Source organism: Setaria italica, chromosome IV (genome assembly GCF_000263155.2).
Source record: "Setaria italica strain Yugu1 chromosome IV, Setaria_italica_v2.0, whole genome shotgun sequence".
Lineage (NCBI taxonomy): Eukaryota > Viridiplantae > Streptophyta > Magnoliopsida > Poales > Poaceae > Setaria > Setaria italica.
Window position 1 is genome coordinate 39100421 of NC_028453.1, and position 20558 is coordinate 39120978.

Consider the following 20558-nt stretch of genomic DNA (forward strand, 5'->3'; position numbering starts at 1 on the left):
TGATCGATCATCCAACTGGAACCAGGGTATACTCCTGCGGTAATCGCGTTGAACGTTGACCAAGCACGTAGCTATCGAGTGTTGCCAACTCTACAACTTCGGTTTTCCCTGTCATGCCTGCGCACAAGTACAGTACTTGAGGCGACCGAATCAACCCCAACCTACCTCAAGTTGCAGCGGCACGCGACCTGCAAGTTGCAGGAACTGACAGTTCGATCAGGTCAAGAGCGATCGAGCTCGACCGGACACAGAAGGAAGACGCTCATCGCAGAATGTTTTCTCACACGTGCTCCAGTCTGGCTCATCCGCGTGCAAGTTGATGGATCAGTTCTTGGTCGATCGATCGGCTTGTGCGCGTGCCGCCACGGCGAGACGCGGTTGCAGCCAACGTGAGCACAGCTGTATGCAATGCAATGCAATGCAAGGGTGCTCTCGCAAGCAATGCCCATGATTTCCACCCATGAGCACCTGCAGAAGATCTAGAGCAAGTTGTGGTGCTGGTGTACTGCCACTGCTAGGATATTTTTTCTTCAATTCCTACTGCGGCACCCGGTAATGGCAGGCCGTTACAGCCTTTTCTAGCTCCGGATCTGTACTCACACTCCATCAGGATTCAGGACCAGTCCCACCACACCATAGCACCGTCTGAACACTCGGCACGTTATCAGGGTCAGGGGGATAAAAAGGAAAAAAAGAATTCGTCCATCCAATCCCGACTCCTTGCCATCAACCCCCATCGCTGTCTCCTTTCCATTCCGTTCTGCTTCCGTCAATCCAATCCCCCACCGCGTCGACGACTTGGGCGCGGCCCCCTTCCGCGGAATCAGCACGTCGGTCAGGGGACTAGGCAACCGTCCGTGAGGTGGAGCAGCGAGTGACAGCAGCGAGGAAGAAGCGGGGAAGAAGAGAGCTTGGAGGCGGGCGGGGCGGGCAGTACATAGCTAGAGGGGTCGGCGGGCAGCCAATGCCGTGGGGCGCGCAGGGCTAGGAGGATGGGCGGAGGGGGCACGATCGTCGACGGCTTCCGCCGCTTGTTCCACCGCCGCAACGGCTCCACCTCCAACTCCAACCAGTCGTCCGTAGCCGGCGAGGGGGAGGAGGGCTCGCCCGATCTCGAGGTCATCGAGGACCCGGATCTCGTCGGCCTCCGCGCCATCCGCGTGCCCAAGCGCAAGATGCCGCTGCCCGTCGAGAGCCACAGGAAGGTGAGCAGCAGACCTCTGGGCTCGCTTCACTTGCTTTTGCTTGCTTTTCTGGCTTCTCGTGATCCTTGATTCGCGGTCACGGGAAATTTCTTGCCAAGATCGGATTTTTATGCCCGTCGCTTGCTTGCCCAAATACAATTTCTTGCCAAGTACCTTGTTTCTTTCCGCTTATGCATTCGGAAGCTGTGCAGGCAGAGCTTGTGTCTTTGATCTGATCCGTGCTTATCTTTTGATCGATGCAATAAGAGGTGGTCTCTGTCCAATTTCTCAACTAGATGAAATGTTCAATTCAAGCACTTCTTCTGTAACACTCTTTTGATTTCTATGCTCGTGCTCTGCTAGTCTGGTTCTCGCTTTGCATCATCAAACTTCAATTTGCTACCGGCAGTTGCTTGCATCACCCGTGCTGTAGTGATCCTGAGGAACTCCTCTCCAAGTTGTCCACTTATGTTTTTGATGATCTGACTGGGCTTCTAATGTTGACTTGATCTGCGCCTCTAGCTCCAGTTCCCTTGCCTATTGCTGTTATATAAGGACTAAATGAGAAATGGTCTTTGCCCTGCATGTGTTCCTACTGAATTTGCCTGACCATGTCTTTAGTGAATAAGTCAATTTTTAGTAGGTTCCTCATTACTCTGGTAAAAATTTCTAGTTTTAAAACCTGTTGATGCGTGTTAGCAGCTATGCCATTTGCTCTGCTGGCGCCTGGCGGATAGCTTTCAACGTTACACTACTGTTCAGTTAACCTTAGGTTGTTTCACTATGGATATTTTGTAACCAATCAGTCCTTGATGCACAATATTCCATATATCTCTTGTTAACTTCAACCTGTTCTTGGAATTTTGCTCTTGCAGAACTCAGTGGAAATGGAGTTCTTCACAGAGTATGGAGAGGCAAGCCAGTACCAGATCCAAGAAGTCATTGGTAAAGGGAGTTATGGAGTAGTTGCTGCAGCAGTAGATACCCGCACAGGTGAGCGGGTTGCAATCAAGAAGATCAATGATGTGTTTGAGCACGTTTCGGATGCCACACGCATACTGCGGGAGATCAAGCTCCTTCGGTTACTCCATCACCCAGACATAGTTGAGATCAAGCACATCATGCTCCCTCCTTCCCGGAGGGAGTTCCAAGATATCTATGTTGTTTTTGAGCTTATGGAGTCGGATCTCCATCAAGTTATTAAGGCAAATGATGACCTCACCCCTGAGCATCACCAGTTTTTCCTGTACCAACTTCTTCGTGCTCTCAAGTACATACATGCTGGTAAGTATATGAACTAGTGCCAACCACAGGATACCTATCCCAGCTAGCAAGCACAAACAATTTGTGTATTTGTCCAATGTTATGGGCTCATCCGCTCATGGCTCTCTACTTTATTATTATGGTAACGTGCTCTTGGTCTGCATTGGTGCAGCTAACGTATTTCATCGTGATCTAAAGCCCAAGAATATATTGGCAAATTCAGACTGCAAACTGAAAATCTGCGACTTTGGACTTGCCCGTGCATCATTTAATGATGCCCCGTCAGCTATATTTTGGACGGTAAGTTGCTTGTCGTTTTTATGGAAGTATTCATGTCCCACTTTCCTTGTTTTAATGTGTGCTTTGTTCTGCTTTTGCTATTTGAAGGATTATGTGGCAACAAGATGGTACCGGGCACCTGAACTGTGTGGTTCTTTTTTCTCCAAAGTAATGTCTTCAACTCTTGAACTTATTACATGCAATCAAAATTAATGTTGTCAGAGACTCAGAGCACTATGTATGCATGTGCATCTTGAACTTTCTAATGCACGAAGTGGTCAATTATGTAGCGCATCATATTTCCTTTTTAAAGAGTATTTATTGATGTTCTAATTTTATTCTCTGAGAAGATCTCGAATCAACAGATTTTACCAATTGGAATATTTGAGCTATGCTTTAACAAGTACTCCGTCTGATCTCAAATATAAGAAGTCTAGGTAGTTCATTTTGGAACTAAATAGCTTGTCCTAAATGTCATATATTTATGGATGGAGGTAGTATAATAATACTTGACAGTTTCATCTGCCAGTCTGACAAACCTGACCCAGCACTAGCACTCCTGGAAAATTTATCCCAACCGTTGCACCTAAAACAATATTTTATTTATATGCTTATAAATAGTATCTCAAACTCACAGTTCTTGTAGTGAACTCTGCTGAAAGCTGGAGGACTAATGTTTGTTTAGACAAGATTGTGTTTCCAAATCTTTCCGCAAAATCCTTGTGTTACATCCATCCATATTCTGACATTTTATTTTTTATGCAGTACACTCCTGGAATTGATATTTGGAGTATTGGGTGCATATTTGCTGAACTTCTCACTGGAAGGCCACTGTTTCCTGGGAAGAATGTCGTACACCAATTAGATCTCATCACAGATCTTCTTGGAACTCCATCATCTGAGACCTTATCTCGGGTACAACATCTCAATTCTTGCTGTGTCATTTTTGCTCGAACCTCCTTATTTATACCATCAAAGCAGCTACTGTGCTCTCTAGCAAGACAGATAAAGGACATATGAAAATATAATCTTAATGTACCATTAAACAGAGTCCATTGCAGGCTTGCAGCCAGTGAAATATTTCTTTCAAAATCTATATATTTATTTCTTTTGTGATGTCTGCTCCTTCTAGAGATTTCACATGCTGAGAAAACATCCTTACTGTTGTATACAACCTTTGCAGATTCGAAATGAGAAGGCCAGGAGATATTTGAGCTGCATGCGGAAAAAACATGCCGTGCCATTTACTCACAAATTTCGAAACGCTGATCCTTTGGCTCTTCGTCTGCTAGAGCGCTTACTTGCGTTTGATCCTAAAGATCGGCCTACAGCAGAAGAGGTGAACTCAGAGCACAGTCTCTTTTCCTTTCTTGGAACTGCTTTAATAATTTCCATAAAAAATATCACACATATTTCAGTTCAGTACAATTTTATCACTCTGATTTTTTAATCTTATTTCAGGCTCTGGCTGATCCATACTTTGCAAGCCTTGCTAATGTGGAGCGTGAGCCCTCAAGACACCCAATTTCAAAACTTGAGTTTGAATTTGAAAGAAGGAAGCTGGCAAAAGATGATGTTAGAGAGTTGATCTATCGAGAGGTAGGGAGCAATAGATTTTCCTTTTTGCATAAACAAAATTCTCACCTTGTTTGAGAATTGATTATTTTATGAACTGCAAGCAGATTTTGGAGTATCATCCACAGATGCTGGATGAGTACATGAAAGGTGGAGAACAGATTAGCTTCCTCTACCCAAGGTACAGTATTGCATTAGCTTTTCCTCCTAAGGCTTTACTACCATATCATGGGAATAGTGAAGGTCAACATCGAACAAAGTTCACTCTACACTTTGTTTTTTCCTTGGAGCCTAACACCCCCACTCCCCACCCCCTCACCCCAACAATACACACACGAAACACTAACCGTCCGTTTCAACAATATAAGAGTCAAATGTTGTTTTTATTCTGGTGCGAACAAGTTAATAAAGCACGTATCTAACCTTACTGTTCTTTATAGTATTATTTTCTTTTATCTATTAATATGGGTATGGTTATTAATACTACTATCTTACTGCAGTGGCGTTGATCGGTTCAAACGGCAGTTTGCACACCTTGAGGAGCATTACAGCAAAGGAGAAAGAGGTTCTCCACTGCAGAGAAAGCATGCTTCTCTACCAAGGTATATAGCATGGTGGTTAGGATTCAGAAGTACAGAACCTCTTGCTTTGGTCTCAGTTGTGCTAAATCCTTCTTGGCTTTGTGTATGACAGGGAAAGAGTGGTTGTATCAAAGGATGGAAATAATGAGCAACATATTGGTGACCAGGAGAGAAGTGCAGATTCTGTTGCCCGCACTACTGTGAGCCCTCCAAGGTCAGAAGATGTTGGCCAGGATGGCGTGAAATCCCCAAGCTTAAGCTCCAGGAGCTACCTGAAGAGTGCAAGCATTAGTGCCTCCAAGTGTGTCGTTGTCTCAAATAAACACCCAGAGGTAAATGCTGAACTACCTGAATTCTTCTGGTGGCAAGTAGGCAAGATGACACACTTGTGCACTGTCAATATCTTTTTTTCCGATGGATTTCACACTGTCAATATCAAGAAAGGATGCGTGAACAGAACATGTTCGATTGATTTGTTGCATGCAAGTTGTCCCTTCTTTTGTTCACTTTAGAGATTAGGTAGTGCCTCCACCACTGATGTTTGGTTTCTCTGTTAGGATGATGAAATCCCTGAGGAAATGGAAGGCGTTGTCGATGGATTGTCTGAAAAAGTCTCCAGAATGCACTCCTAGGCTCCAAAGACCGCGGCAACAGCAATCTCATTACAAGATTCTGTTAGGTAAACTGTATGCCGATGATATTGAAGACAGTCTGTGAAAGCAAAACACTGCAATGCAATTCTGGACTCTGGGCGTTACTTGAAGAGGGATCGAGGGCAATTTTCATCCTGTTTGTACCAGCATGGGCCCTGCATGGATCCCTGCGATGTAACATTAGTTAGTCCATGGAGGAAATAGAATGAACAATGAAGCATGGTGAGGTGACTCACCATGAGGACATGTTCCTTTTCCAACGGAATCTGGAGTTTTACAACGGCTCTGCCATATGAATTGTCAGCACCGTATCATTTTCTTTTCCTTTATCTGTGAATGTACATTTTGCCTTTCAAGACAACCACAAGGTCAAGAAACATGATTACAGCTTGCTGTTACAATATTTTGTCTTCATTGGACCAAACTGGTTATTGTTAGAAATCAACTAGCGAAACAAGTATGGTCACAACAACGACAGACACAGATTTATATGGAAACTTTGCAAAGACACGCATACATAAAGATAATCTTCACTGTTCAATATATATGGAGGTCTACAAATATTAGGGATTTATAATGAGTGGTTAATTCAACCCAAGCAGATTACAAGAGTAATAGAAACATAGAAAGATACAGATATACAAAGATGATCTTCATAGTTCAATATATCTGGAGGTCTACAAATGCTAGGGATTTATAATGAGTGGTTAACTCAATCCAAGTGGATTACAAGAGGAATAAAAACACAAAATGACTCTGCTAATTGTGTTACTCTCTATCGTACAACATTCAATTGGTTTATATAGACCGGAGCATGCAAGCAATCCAAACAACGAAGGGCTGAACAAAAACTCATGCATACAACCTGTAAACATGCGTACAAGCATGCTAACCACAAAATGCCTTCCCAATTTAGATTTAGACGTACAATTTTACATACAAGCATGCTACCACAAAATGCCTTCCCAATTTAGATTTAGATGTACGGTTGGTGCATGTAGAAGCCCTTAGGAATTCTGAGCATATTTCAACAGTTATTCTGGTGAAATGAGTAGAAGAATTGAGTGGCATACATGATGTTGCACGCCCACGTTAAAAGAGCTTAATAAGCTGTACATCGAGAGATACAAATACAATACAACAATGAAGAACGTCTCTGGAGATATCGTAGTAGGCACAACCATACCGAACACACGTTCTGGTCAATGTACACAGTAGGTCCCTACCATCTCAACGCGGCTAAGGCCTGGGAGTTAGGATGGAAGTCGAGTAGCTGATCAGGGAGCAAAATTTTTTTCCTGACGGCAGGACCCAATTCGCGTCAGGGTCAGGCTGCCTCCCCCTAATGTACGTGATGTTACAGATACATCTGGCTTTGGCTGCAAACATAAACCATCACCATCTTCAGAAAGGGCTTACTCTTCCAGCGAGCTTCAACATGAATTCAGGAACAAGACGCCGTGCAACAGGCACGACGAGGTGGTGGGCAGATGCGTTTGGATCTTCACTGTGTATCACACTGGCGATCTCTTCGAGCATTTTATCTCTACCACCACGAAGGGGATCCTGCCAACACAAAATTCATCATTAAAAAGTACTTTTCAGTGGCTAATATTGATGTATGATGGTCTCCTGGGTCATCCTCACACTGAACTAACCTCAAAACTTTCCATGAAATCAAACAACAATGTCACTATCATTGAACCAGAAAATAAAGCAGACTAAAAAGTGTGACACAATAACTACCTGAAGGAATAAATCAGTATGCGTCTTTCCTTCATACAAGAACAGATCTGCTTTTGCACCATGCTCTTGTAAAGCATCAACAAATGCTTGGCTGCATTTTTTTGATTGATCACCATTACATATAGAACATTTCTAAATAGTAGGTTTACCATGCACCCTGTGTTCAAATATTGTAATTTAACGCACCTTTCAGCTGATGGTATTGAATTGTCACCTGTTCCATGGAAAAGGATAATATGAGGCAACAAAGGAACTGCAGATCTAGCAGATGACGCCTTAATCATCACTTGCGGGGAGAATTTCTGGAGTGATTCTTCACCTTCCATAATACTGGAAAATATGATCGAACGGTGTCATAATACGCTAACAGGATCACAAATTTGTAAAAAAGATATTAATTAATAGTAACAGTAAACCTGAGAAAGATGGATCGATAAAGGCCACGTCTATGGAAATGATCAACCAAATTAAGGAGATTATACCTGCAGAGATCATTCCAAAAAAATCAAGGCTAATCCACCCATTTTCCCCAAAGAAAAAAACTAACACAGTTTACTGTCTGTATTGGCCTGTACAACCTAGAACCTACTGATCTAAAAAGTGCCACACAATTAAATGTTGATGTAAGTGCTAGAGAGTTCCATAGTTTACAGTCTTTCAAAACTTGATACTACACATACTATTAAAATATCTTGTTGTTTTTCATCCCACTCACTATTCAATGCTAAATCTCATCTGCTAAATCTGGAGCAATCATATAACTTCTCCATTTGGTAGGGTTGCGCAAATTTGGAGAAGTACCGACAATTATGCAAACATTCTCAGAGATATGTGAATAATTTACCCGCCAGAAATACCAAAATAAGCTTTTATTTGTGAAACACTCCAAGAGGAAGTATCTCCTTCACCACATTCTCTAATGGCCTGGTTTAAGAGGGCACACGTGGCAATATGTGCACCAGCTGATTGTCCAACAAGATAAATCCTGCATGAATGTTGTGCATAGAATACGTAAGAACAAAAGTACTTTAAATATGTCATCTTAGGACATGAATCTATACAGCGCATGTTGTTTTAGGGGTGATAAACATTTTTGGGGAAAATATAATACAATCAAATAGGCAAATCATCAACAGAAGATGAATGGGCAAACAAAGTGTGCCTTCTACCTCAACAGCACCTATCTTCAGGTTCTAAAGCATGTGAAGCGTTATCATTCATGCAAATGCGCATGCCACAACTTTTGTTACTGTAATAGCCAAGGTTGAAAATATGTAAAACAGAATAAGTTATAAACCTGTTAGGATCACCTCCATAACTTGCTATATTGTTGCAGACAAAAGAAATTCCTTGAGAAACATCTTCTACCATGTCACCAATAGTCCCTTGAGGAAAGTTTCTGCAAACAAAGCATTTGCATCCTCAGTGACTATGGTCTGAATGATCATGCTGCTTTACATACTTGGAAATACCCTCCGAGTACCTGTAATCAATGCATGCAACTATGATGCCCCTTTCTGCTAAGCGTCTGCCTAAAAGGGCCCCCCACCCTTTGTACCTGATAAACATATAATTTGATATGCAAAGTCAAGACAAAATCAAACTTTATCGTAATAGCTAGAATTTCAAAAAATGGTTGGAGCTCAAGATAGTACATACTTCTACTCACCCTATGATCCATGCTCCACCAGTCACAAATGCCACGACTGGCTTTAACCCTGTTGTACTAGTGGGTATATACAAGTCCAATCTGCAAGAAAACTTACCAAGTGATTTATGAAGCCAAAATATTAGATACATGGCAATAGAGTTAAATGAAGTACCTGTTTCTTGGCTGATCTCCATATACAACACTTCTACGAACTTGGCTAGAGAAGAAATAATAATATAGAACTGGAGTAGACCAAAAATCCATTAAGACAGCACAGTTGTATTGTATGGGTTCAATAAGCTATATCACACATGCCTTTTTGAGAATTTAAAAAGCACCTAATATGTGGGTCAATAAAACAACGGAAAAGTTAGTAACACTAACCTTGAATAAAACCTGGCATCAGCAAGAAAGTATAGCAGCAGAGGGCTAGAAACTGCCGAATCCATCTGTAGCCTATCCTGCATAAATTTAACAAGTTATTACAATAAACTGAACAAAAACCCGCAGTCTGATAAAATGCGATCTGCTCATGTGTCCATAATTTCAGTCATTTTTAGTAGCAGCAGCTATATCATGTAATATAAAGTTTTAAGGTTATGAGTAGCAAATAGCAACAAGAATGTCTAGTAACTATATCCATGGTAGTAACTATTTCTCCATTTCTTTTTCAACGAAGATTTTCTTTTTCCCGAGCGAAGACAAATTCTCCAATAAAATGATACTGAGCACGCAGGTGTAGCAGGAGACTAGGAGAGTAATCAAGCACAAGTGGAAGTGGAGTAGTACATAGTCAGTAAGCAAGTAGCACAACAAATTAAATGGCAATTAGCAGCCAGAAGCTAAATCGAAATGGAATTGATGAGTACCCGAGGTAGCGGAGGAGGATCAAGGTGAGCCTCGTGAGGAGGAAGGTCTCGGCGGCGGCGCGGCCGACATCGCGGCGGAATGAGCTGCTGCGCTGCGCGAACCGCCCGCACCCCGCCCGGCGCCGCACGCCCCCGTCGGGGAGGAGCGGCGCGTCCTCCGCCGCCGATGGTGCGGCAACGGCTGCCGGGGACGGCGGCGGAGTCTCCTCCGCCTTGCCGGTCTGGGAGGTGCGCGCAGCGAGCTCCACCTTCATCGCGGCGACGCGAGATTCCCGAGGTGGTGGCTTCTTCGTGATGCGAATATTCTGATCGGAACTTGTAAAAATCTGGGAAAGGGACGGCCTCTTCTGGCCAGGCAGCCGCTCCGCCGGCCACCGAGGCTGAACCACGCTGCGGCCTGCAGCGAGGCCTCCGTGAGCGAAGGGACGGAGGCGTAGGACAGCTCCGGTGAGGGCGTGCGGCGGTGCTCCGGCGGACGGCGGGGCAGGCGATCCTGTGACAGGGACGCTGACATGTGGGTCCGCACTCCCGCGCCCACATGTCATGGAGATATTCCCTAAGAAAAGAAACCGCAATAACTCTTTTGTTACCGTCGACCGGGTCGTTATTTGATTACCGACCCGCATGTGGCCGTCGGATTAACGACTGATGACATCTGTACGGTCCAGATCAAGCACGTCAAGCGGCGGGCGGTGTTTTTTTGACGAGGATCCTTGTACTATTCGAGTTTTTCGGTTTGCACCTCCCAGATTTGGATCGCGATTAATAATCACGATCCAAATTTCGGCCCAACTTGACCGTCCGAACAGTTTGTGCGGCCCAGATAGAGTCTGGGGTTGCGTCTGGTATGTACTTTTGCGCAGACACCCTCGCTTTGTCTCATATTTTGGTTCACGACCATCCGGTCTCCACTCGGACGGAGTGGCGCGCCGCGACGGCGGTCTGTGAGGGCGGCGGAACTCCGGCGACCGGCTCGAGGATCCGCGACTTCCTCTTCAGAAACTGCGTCGCAGAGAGGAGCACCAACCGAGTTGGCCTCACCATGCCGTCCGCCTCCTCTCCCCATCGGAAGCTGCTCCACTCCGTAAGCTTCTCTCCCCTTCCAAACCCCTCCCAATTCCGCACCACACCTCCTCACGGTTCATCGTTTGCGCCTCCATTTCAGTTGGTATACTGGGCGGTGCAGCGCTGCCGGATGTCCGAGTCGCCGTGCCGGCTCACGGTCTCCCTCAAAGGCCCCGCCGAACCCGCCAGCCCCTCGCCGCTGCGTGTCTCCGGTAATGTAGGCTGCGGCGGCGTTCCGTCCTTAATTCCGCTTCCATCGGGAGAAGCGACGAACCCTTAAATTAGGTAATGCTTACATTCAGTGGACCGTTGGCTGTTGCAGTTTCCGACACTGGGGTGGGGAGCAAACTGGAGGAGTTCCTGGAGCTCGACGACCTGGCCCGTGAGACTCCCGTGGAAAAATGGGGTACGCGATTAATGCGGTGCATCTTCTTTTGCAAATTGCCTGAAAAATTCAATTCTGATGTTTGCTAAAGTAGTATCTCTAGTACGCAACAACACCATTAAGTTTTTTCCTCAATCCACATTTCAATTATAGCATGCTAGAGAATAGAGACTGGTGTAGGCATTTCTCTAATATGATGGTGTGATGGTATGGTGGACAAATATTCTTCACTGACATTTTCCTTTGTTATTATCTTCGTTTGGTTTGATGGAGGTAATGGAGTAGTTCTTGTTTCTGTTCATCTTCCTCTGTCTTATGCAGTTTCTATCTACTTGCAGATGGCACTCTCTTAATCACAACTACTGGTATGTTTTCTATTTCAATGTATGACATAGTTCTTTGTTCTGTTGGTGTTAATGAATATTGCTTGAAATGAATAACTGTACTAGGAATCCATTACTTCTAGTCATTCTAAATCACTTGGTTGTATTGGCCTCTTGTTCTTAAATTGGTTGCATAGTATCTTGACAATTTGCCTGATATAAAACTGTACAACTTGATAGCAATGATAATAAACAGATAGCAGGAACCATATAAACATGGGAGCGCAGGATTGGCAAACTCTCACCATGATGCTCTGAAATATGATGTTTTCTTGCTTCACGCATTTGTTTCATATGTTGTTATTGCTTTTTTTTCCTTTCTGTTTCTTTCTCTCTTTTTACGCAATGTAGTTTTCTTTACAGTTTCTTGAATTAATCCAGAAAACTGAGAAATGAAAAGTATGTTGAAATTTTGTGCTACCTACTTATATCTATTTAGGATTTATATATTTCGGAGAACTTCTTTACACACCTTTTTTTCCCTGTTTGGTTGTACAAGTCATTACTGTAATATCCATCACTTGCATTTGTGATGGAAAGGCATAAATATATACCAGAGAAGGTTGTTTTTTGTTTCATCGATGATTTTGTGAATTCAGGATGGCCATTGATGATTTCTTGCCTATTTCCCATTCTGTAGGAATCAATGATGAAGCCATTTATCGTTATCGATTTAATCTTCAGGAAGAGTTATCAAGTGCAAGGTTCACCAAGCTGGCTACCACATACAAAAATCATGCAACATTCAGGTAAGCCATATTTTTTTACTTTGATTTCTCCATATGAATACTGTGGTTGATTAAATCATGCATGCATTTCTTGACACAGTGGAACTGAAGTCTGCCTTTGTCTCTCAAATGAAGCTGATGCTGATGATTTTATATTATGGTTGGTTGGCTTCTTCCATAAGGTCTGTCTTGGTAAACAGAATATTTTTCTTTTGCTAATTCGCTTACCTACTTAACTTTAGACAACAGCATAGTTAAACTTTTGAATGTTAGCTACTGAAATCTGGTTTTCTATGGATTTGTATTACCTTCCATCAGGATGTGTTTGCCAATCACCTGTGTCACAATTCCGTTTCTTCTTTTTGATATAATAAGTTGCTAACGTACTTAGACTAGAAATTGCATGTTCAAAGGCTAAATAAAGTTTGATCATTATGAAATCATCTTTTAACATTTACTGAAAAGGTGGGATTAGCTTGATGTTGGTTTTCAAATTATGAGATGCTAGTTTTGCACTGCAAGATAATCTGTTTCCAGCATCTTTCATCTAGCTGAAATTAATGGTGAATCTAGAGAGTTTTAGGTTGACTTAAAAGATTGGCAATGCCATCCAGATTGTTTGATTCCATGACGGCTATAATCCCTTTAGCCTCCAGATAGATGTTATATGCAATAGTTTATAAAATCCATGTCAAATCCTGGTTAATAATTCTTCATACATATCCTTGTCCTTCTTTCCATCTAGCCAGGAACAGTATTTACATTACTGCAAACGATGAATTAGATGAATAGTTGTTCCCACTTCCCATAATGGGGGGTCAAGGAATTTTTTTATCGTAACTTTTATTTGTCAACCTATCAGTATTAGAACATTGATAATGATCTTATGGTAGAGACATACTGAAGTTATTTGCAAAGAAGGTAGAATTATTCAGTGTCAACTTGGCACAGTTAAGCATTTCTGTTTTTGGTGTTGGCTTCAAGATTGTCTGACTTGATTGTTTCTTTTTTTAACCTATGCAGATACTTGTCTTAAGAGCAGCAGTAAGTATTTCTGAACTGTTATCTTTCCTCAAGTTGTAAGCAAAGTATTTTGCACCTTTTCATTTTCAATGCTCCTTTGCAGCTTAATAGGTTCACAGTTGTCAAATGTGATCTCAAATTTTACCTGTCCTTAATGCCTTCAGTCTTTAGTCGTTGCATCTTCGACTCAAAATGCCCAGCTCCATATTTGCTGAGTGACTGTACAGTAGCATTAAACAGTGTTGTTTCATGGATGTGTATTATATTATGTTTTCCTTGTTTCAAGGGCTAAGTCAGTTGGGTTTCCAGTTTCCTTCTCGCATGTCCATTTGTTTGGCCTTTAATTGGTTGAAACAATAGTAAATTTAATGCCATCCAGATCTTCTAAAGATCAAATGCACTGGTTTGATGGAAACATACTGGTATCCAAATTTGGCCTTTGTCAGTATATGCTGCAATGACAAAACAACCGGAGTCTAGCATTCCTACATATGAAAAAAAATTGATACGTTTAGAACGCAACATATGTTTGATCTTGGCAATGCCTGCAGCTGTAGATAATTGATCAGAATGGCATTGGCCCTGAATTTACTAGTAATAATGTCTTGGAAAGAGAAAAAGAGAGAACTAATAGATTATATATGTCCCTGAGCTGATTAACTGGAACGAGAATCATAACAGGCCTAAAGCTGCTTATAATTGTCAGCAGTCAAGTCACGCTACATTTCATGTGGCTTGTTGAATGTAAATGATACATGTAATTGGAGAATCTTCCTGTATTTACCTTCCTTTATGTTGGGGGTAACAACTTAAGTTACTGTCTTTCTGTTTATTTTGCACCTAGAATTTAGCATGTGAGCTCTTTGTTGAGCAAATAGGCAGTGCTGAATCAAGAAATGTCTGTCTACCACAATATTCTGATGATGTCCATCATTCTGTTATGGCATCAAGTAGTGACCGGCTAGTTTGTGGCCTCAAAGACTATGCACTCTCCCATGGAAACACTTGTGATAATTGTGACACATGCACACTGAATAGGTAAGGGAAAAAATTCCATCATGACTCTTACATATTTGTCTCATATGTTGCTATAATTGTTTTACTGAAATTGCTAATATGTGCTCCAAGATATTTATGCTTACCTGAAGTCAACTAGAAATGGTTGTGCTAATCCTTTTTTTTTTGCTTTTCTCCCTTTACTGAGCTTACTGATTTCTGTTCGTAATTGCTATTAGTCTTTCCTCCAAAGTAAGTGTTGCAAATACCATAAATGATATGTATATTTCTGCTATCTTTGTATTTGCTCTTTCATCAATATTTGTTCATCATTAGAATTCATCTTTTAGCTTTATTTTTTTGAACTTGCAATTTAGAAGGCTAGATGATATTGCTGGAGTTTCTTTTACATGTTCCTTGGAATTTGTCGTTGATCCACCTTGTTCAGAAGATCACTTCATTTTTCATTTTTCATTAAATACTCAATTACTATAGTTTTTGTCTTTCTTGATGTTCATTAATGTCATGCTTTCTGTGTTAGGATTCAAAATAGGAGAAAGATAATGAAGAACCACTGCTAAAACATATTTTACACTCATAATTATAGTATGTTTGCATTGACACATTTAAGGTTTAAGACATCCATATCTTTATATTTGAAGACACCGAAAGTTTTGCTTTACTGATATGGGCCTAAGAGGGTTCCTGTAGTCAACACACAACTGAATACCATGAGAAAAAATGTGTATGGTGGCCAACAGGAAACAAACCATACAATGAGTATTTGTCCTTTTTCCCTCATTGCCCAACCCCAATCTCTTTGGATCTTTCGGGCATGCATGTGCTAAGCTCCTATGTCCATACCTTGATGCTATCTGGTCTGTTTTCATTAATATTCAGCCATTGGCATGCTAATAAACACCTGTGTATCATCTAATATCTAATTATTATGGTATTATAAACCCTCAGATTGGTGTGCCACCATATTTAACATGATTAGTAAGTTTTACTTTACTTCCTTACTTCAGAGATCTTCTAAAGATTGGAACTGGAGCAGCAAACAATGTAGACAGAAGAAAAGCTAAAGGGCTACATGTTGAAGTAGTCATACTGATTGCACGCACTGCATCTGATTTAAGTTGTTGGACAGTAAATTGTTCGTCCACAAAGGTTTGCACCACAGAGCTTTCGGTTATACCTCTTTTTCCCCTGAAGAAGTATTTCTTGTACCTCATGCCCAGCAACCAAATTCAGGTTGCAGGCAGCATTTTCGCATGCCACAACAATCTGATTTTGCATTGACAATGGGTTTACTTGTTCATGTGACTTGTAACTTCTGGACATAGTATACTATCAACAAAGTAGCTCTGTTGAGATGCATTCTTTCTTGTGTTCAGTGAGATTAGAGGAGTTAAAGCAGCATGATTCAACTGAGCTGATTGTTCATCCCACTGTTGGTTGGAACAATTTCAGGTTTTGTATTTTGAAGATTTTGTACCTTGTCCCATATCACAATCCTCCTTTGATGTGTTGGTGAGCATAGACTGGCAAAGCTATGGTTTCAAGTTAAAAGGTGGTTTCATAGATGATGAAGGAAATGCTGTTCTTGAGTGGGATGACATGGCATTTGCTCGTGTTGATATTGCCATTCACACTTACCTTGAATGATATCCAGTTTCCATTCTTTGCACTGCATACGCTTTAGACATTCACAAGCTTTATTTTCGTTTTTTTTATTGAAAGCCTCAATTTATATATGGAAGGTTGGGACTTTTCCCTGGTTGTCCTTGACTTGCTCTAGCCACTGCTATGCAAGAATGCCAGGGATCTCAACAAGATAGACACCTTGTAAGGAAGGCACTCAAGTCTGCATTATCTCACTTGAAAGCAGATCATGCTGGAGATTTTCTCAGTTGTCATGGTCAGAGGGTATGTGCCTTCTGTTTTCTGTCAAGTAACATTATGCAATATGCTTTTGATTTTTCTGTTAACTAACAGCCTACAAATTCCTAACCTCAACTATGCCCTTGGAGTATTCTCTATCACAAGGACACATGAATTCGGGCTGGTTTTCAACTGGTTATGGCCTTAAACATGTATATTGAGCTGAATCATTTGCAACTTTGGGCCTTAAATATGGGAATTGTTAGGTGTGTTCTTGTTGCTTCTATACTTATGATTACAGCTGAATGCATCATGTTCTTTATATCGTTTCAGGTTCGTGAATATGTTCCTGACCTTGCAGAATCAATTGCTGGGCTGATCTTGTCGTCCAACGATAAAGAGTTCCAAGACGAATGCATCACGCTTCTTGGGCTAGGATCAAATCAGGACGTCTCAGAAGGGTTAGTTCAATCCTCAATCTGTGAGAAGATGGTCCGTGTCATAGAGCTGAATGACACCAAGGAGAATGCAGAGGACAATGCACCATATCTGTTCGAGTGCGAGAAGCTGGATGAAGATAGTCAGCTGGACGAAGAAGATGGGGATGAAGATATGAATTTCGATTTCTAGCATTGTTTCATCAGTCCTGTAGCTGTAGTACTCCACACTCCAGTACACCGGCTGGCTACTCTAGAGGCAGTTCAAGCAGAAATTTAACAGCCGCTGCTCCTTCGTGTATACAAGATTCAGGAATTGTAATTGTGGAATTAAACGAAATGAAGTTTCAAAAAAAAAAGAATTAAACGAAATGTCCGTGTAGAGATGCTAGGACATATTGCGGAAGTCTCTCTTCAATGTTAGGAGTAAGTTTCTTGTTTCTGTTTTGAAGAACAACATTTTCTCGTATGTTTAACAATCACCTTATTTTTCACGGCACGTGACCAAAAGCGTAATAACCATCCTAAATGTCATACATTTAAAAATGGAAGGAGTATTATTTCAAAAAAAAAGAGGAAGGAGTAAATATCTGAAAAGGTGTTTTGTTTTGTGAAGAAGGAAAAAATTTCATAAAGTTGAAACAGTAGTAGACTATTATCTGAAGAAATGTTTTTTTTTTGTGATATTACTCTTTTCTAGCACGTGAGCTCCGGAATCCACGGCATGTGTGAATCCTCTTCCAGTCTTCTTCCTCCTCTGCCCGCGATTGCCACCAGATACGAAACCTAACCAGACCGAACCCCCCGGATCCGAAGCGGCGGCGATGGAGCCCACTCCCGTCGGCGCCAGCGGCACGGTGGAGCGGTGGCGCGCGGAGGCGTCGCGGGCGTTCCAGCACCACCTGGACCGCGCGGCGCCGCACATGGCGCGGCGGTGGGCGGGCACGCTCGTCGCCGCCGCGGTGTACGCGCTGCGGGTGTACTTCGTGCAGGGCTTCTACGTCGTCACCTACGGGCTGGGCATCTACCTGCTCAACCTCTTCATCGGCTTCCTCTCCCCCATGGTCGACCCGGAGCTCGAGGCGCTCGACGCAGGGCCCGGGCTCCCCACCCGCGGCTCCGACGAGTTCAGGCCCTTCGTCCGCCGCCTCCCCGAGTTCAAGTTCTGGTATGCGACTGTGATTCTGCCCTAGCTCATTTTGGCCTATGCTCGGCCCATTAGCCTGCCTAGCTGATTGCTTGGAACTGGGGATCCAATTTTATAAGACAGTCCAGTCGTAGATTTATGTTGCCTTTGTGTTAGATTTCGTTTGAAACAGCTATGGCTAGTTAATATCAAATCCACCAGCCAACCAGCTAGCCAATGTTTCTCACAGATTGCGCGCGCAGTACATCCGAAATGATGTCTGATGGGATAGTACTTCACTGGTAGTTCTCAGTACTATCCAATTGGAGATGCAATTTGTAGAAGGGATCACAAAGAAATGCTGATTTGTGTCAGATTTCAGTTGGACCGTTATGCTTGGTATGGACCATTAGTGCTTATTTAGATCACCGCTCACTAACCAACCAGCCAAATTTGTCTCACGGTCCATGCACTGCATGTGAAATCGTTTTTGTTTATTTATTTAATAGTACTTATTTAGCTGCTGGAAAACAAGTGTTGGCATCCCTCCGCTGCAGTGGTACTGGTACAGTTGTACTTAGTATTGTTCGAGGCTTAGAGCCATATAAATTTCATTGACTGATGTTATGTGTGCACCATGGGATAAAATAATAAATAAATAGATGGCAGGGGATATCCTAGCTAGTGCCAATGAATATTGATTCCTATGAAAATAACATAGTACGTTCTTTTTAGCACTCCATCGAATTTCTTAATAGTTACTGCTATGCAGAGTTTTTGTGATGCATTTGTCTAAGAAATACAGGCTCCATTTCCTTGTGGAACTGTTTTGTTTTTGTAAATTTATTTCTTTTGAGTAACAGTTCACCTTTTGATATTCTATTTTTATAGTGAAATGGAAAAAGTCCATTTTACTCCCCCAAACTATTTCATTTGGTCCAATCTACCCCTTAATTAGATTTCTCTTTTTTGTTTCTTCGCGTACAAATTGAGTTTTAATTTCAGATTTTTGTCCATGGACTTATAACATGATGCTCTACGTTAGAAAAATACATTCGAATTTTTTCATGATTACTTTTGGTACAGTTTTGTAAATCAAAGATCAATTTCGTATTAAATATTTGTAACCTATGAAAATAACCATGAAAAATTATTAGTATAATTGTTTAATATAAGGCATCATTTGCTGAAAATAACCATGAAAAATATTTTGGCACTGCTCTCTGGTTCCCATCAAGCTGAATTTTGATAGCCATTTGCTGTTTCCTGGGAACAATCTGCTTCTTCAGAAGTGTAGACTAAATTAGGAACATCATGTTACTAGCCTACTCAGTCAACCTTTGGTGTTTCACTAGCTAGTAAATTTCTGTCCTTTTTTGTCCCTTTTTTTTTTCTGTTGAAACTATGTTAACCAATTAATCTTGTTTCAGGTATGCTATCACGAAAGCCTTTTGCATTGCTTTCGTCATGACCTTCTTCTCTGTATTTGACGTTCCTGTCTTCTGGCCAATACTTCTCTGTTATTGGATTGTGCTCTTTTTCCTGACAATGAAGCGACAGATAATGCATATGATCAAGTACAAGTATGTCCCGTTCACCTTTGGAAAGCAGGTGAGACCTCTATGTTGCTGAATTGTTTTGATTAGTTTTGCTGCATGAAAGTTACACAGATCATGCTTTGTAGCACAGTAGCAGGGTTTCTCAAAGTGAATTTATGCCCAGTGGCCAGTGGTTACTCTGCTGATTGTGTCTAGGTCTAATCAATAATAACCAGTTCATGGTCCAGTGATGCATTGCTGCTTGTTAGCTTGGTGCCTTGGAAGCAATCAGAACTGAGTTAAGAGTCTTTGCGCTTCACCCCTAGTTTATTTTCTAAGTTACCGGTATCAAAATAGAGGAACTTATTAGGAGCTTGGAAATTGCAGTAATTTGATTCAGTTATCTGCTTGGTATTATACAGTACATTGACCCACCACCATTTATTTTGAGGTCAATGGTTTTACATCATGTCAATTGACAATACATGCTCCCTAGAATTGACTGAAATTCGAAATCAATGATCCGAAATTTGGTGGATTATAATTCATTATTCATCATGCATCGCTTACTAAGCTCTGCTTGCAATTCGAATGCAGAGGTATGGTGAAAAGAAAGAGCCAGCTGCCAGTGCATCTAAAGACTGAAGACTGAGGGTCTGGGACCTGGAGAGCAAATGCTTGTCTGTTATCTGCGAGGCAACTATCCTGCTGGCATGGTGGTATTTTGATTACCAGCTGCTGACAGTAAATGCACACCAAATTCGCTAGTGGAGAGAAGCGAAGCAAACTTCTGCATCGGTTGATGATTCTTGTTTTTGCATATCAGTAGTTTGTGTACAATGACTTGGGATATAGCTAGTAGATCACTTTCCAGTTACTCTGTTGTACTACGCTTGTATTGGACAAGTTGTGAACCTGCTGACCCGGTGCAACGCAATGCAAGTGAAAACCAAGAGGACAGTGACTTAGGACATAGCTAGTAAGTATATCACATTTTACTTCTTCTGTTGTACTGAACTTTTGTGGACAAGTTGTACACTTGTTGAATCGGTGCAATTTCAATTCAAGTTGAAAACAAAAGGACAAAATCCAATATGAGGACCTGGGCCACATGGTGGTGTTAATTGTGTTATGGTGACCTGCGATTACCGCGTGATCTGCTTATCCTTGCTGTAATACTGGCCAAGAGTCT

The 20558-nt window shown here is 41.9% G+C and overlaps 4 protein-coding genes across 4 annotated transcripts; 3 read left to right on the forward strand and 1 right to left on the reverse strand.

Annotated features, from left to right (window-relative positions):
- The first annotated feature begins 697 nt into the window (after positions 1–697).
- LOC101764468 (mitogen-activated protein kinase 12) lies at positions 698–5936 on the forward strand. Its single transcript, XM_004966325.2, has 11 exons — positions 698–1205; positions 2060–2468; positions 2620–2747; positions 2835–2894; positions 3492–3641; positions 3910–4065; positions 4188–4325; positions 4409–4482; positions 4802–4903; positions 4995–5214; positions 5440–5936. The coding sequence occupies exons 1-11, from the start codon at positions 993–995 to the stop codon at positions 5512–5514; spliced, it is 1725 nt and encodes a 574-aa protein (XP_004966382.1). The 5' UTR covers positions 698–992; the 3' UTR covers positions 5515–5936.
- Positions 5937–6523: 587 nt separating this feature from the next.
- LOC101764876 (probable isoprenylcysteine alpha-carbonyl methylesterase ICMEL1) lies at positions 6524–10344 on the reverse strand. Its single transcript, XM_004966326.3, has 11 exons — positions 9802–10344; positions 9317–9393; positions 9105–9174; positions 8951–9031; positions 8765–8839; positions 8579–8680; positions 8126–8266; positions 7698–7763; positions 7468–7611; positions 7282–7372; positions 6524–7101 (listed from the first exon to the last, which is right to left on the reverse strand). The coding sequence occupies exons 1-11, from the start codon at positions 10053–10055 to the stop codon at positions 6940–6942; spliced, it is 1263 nt and encodes a 420-aa protein (XP_004966383.1). The 5' UTR covers positions 10056–10344; the 3' UTR covers positions 6524–6939.
- A 304-nt stretch (positions 10345–10648) lies between these two features.
- On the forward strand, positions 10649–17108 carry LOC101776618 (type 2 DNA topoisomerase 6 subunit B-like). Its single transcript, XM_004967224.3, has 12 exons — positions 10649–10885; positions 10967–11078; positions 11189–11272; positions 11590–11616; positions 12275–12383; positions 12463–12544; positions 13386–13406; positions 14230–14423; positions 15410–15551; positions 15855–16048; positions 16187–16310; positions 16599–17108. Exons 1-12 carry the CDS (start codon positions 10649–10651, stop codon positions 16893–16895), a joined length of 1623 nt encoding a protein of 540 aa, XP_004967281.3. The 3' UTR covers positions 16896–17108.
- A 312-nt stretch (positions 17109–17420) lies between these two features.
- LOC101766096 (protein RER1A) lies at positions 17421–20446 on the forward strand. The gene is made up of 3 exons (XM_004966329.3): positions 17421–17870; positions 19259–19439; positions 19964–20446. Exons 1-3 carry the CDS (start codon positions 17527–17529, stop codon positions 20009–20011), a joined length of 573 nt encoding a protein of 190 aa, XP_004966386.1. The 5' UTR covers positions 17421–17526; the 3' UTR covers positions 20012–20446.
- Positions 20447–20558: the final 112 nt, after the last annotated feature.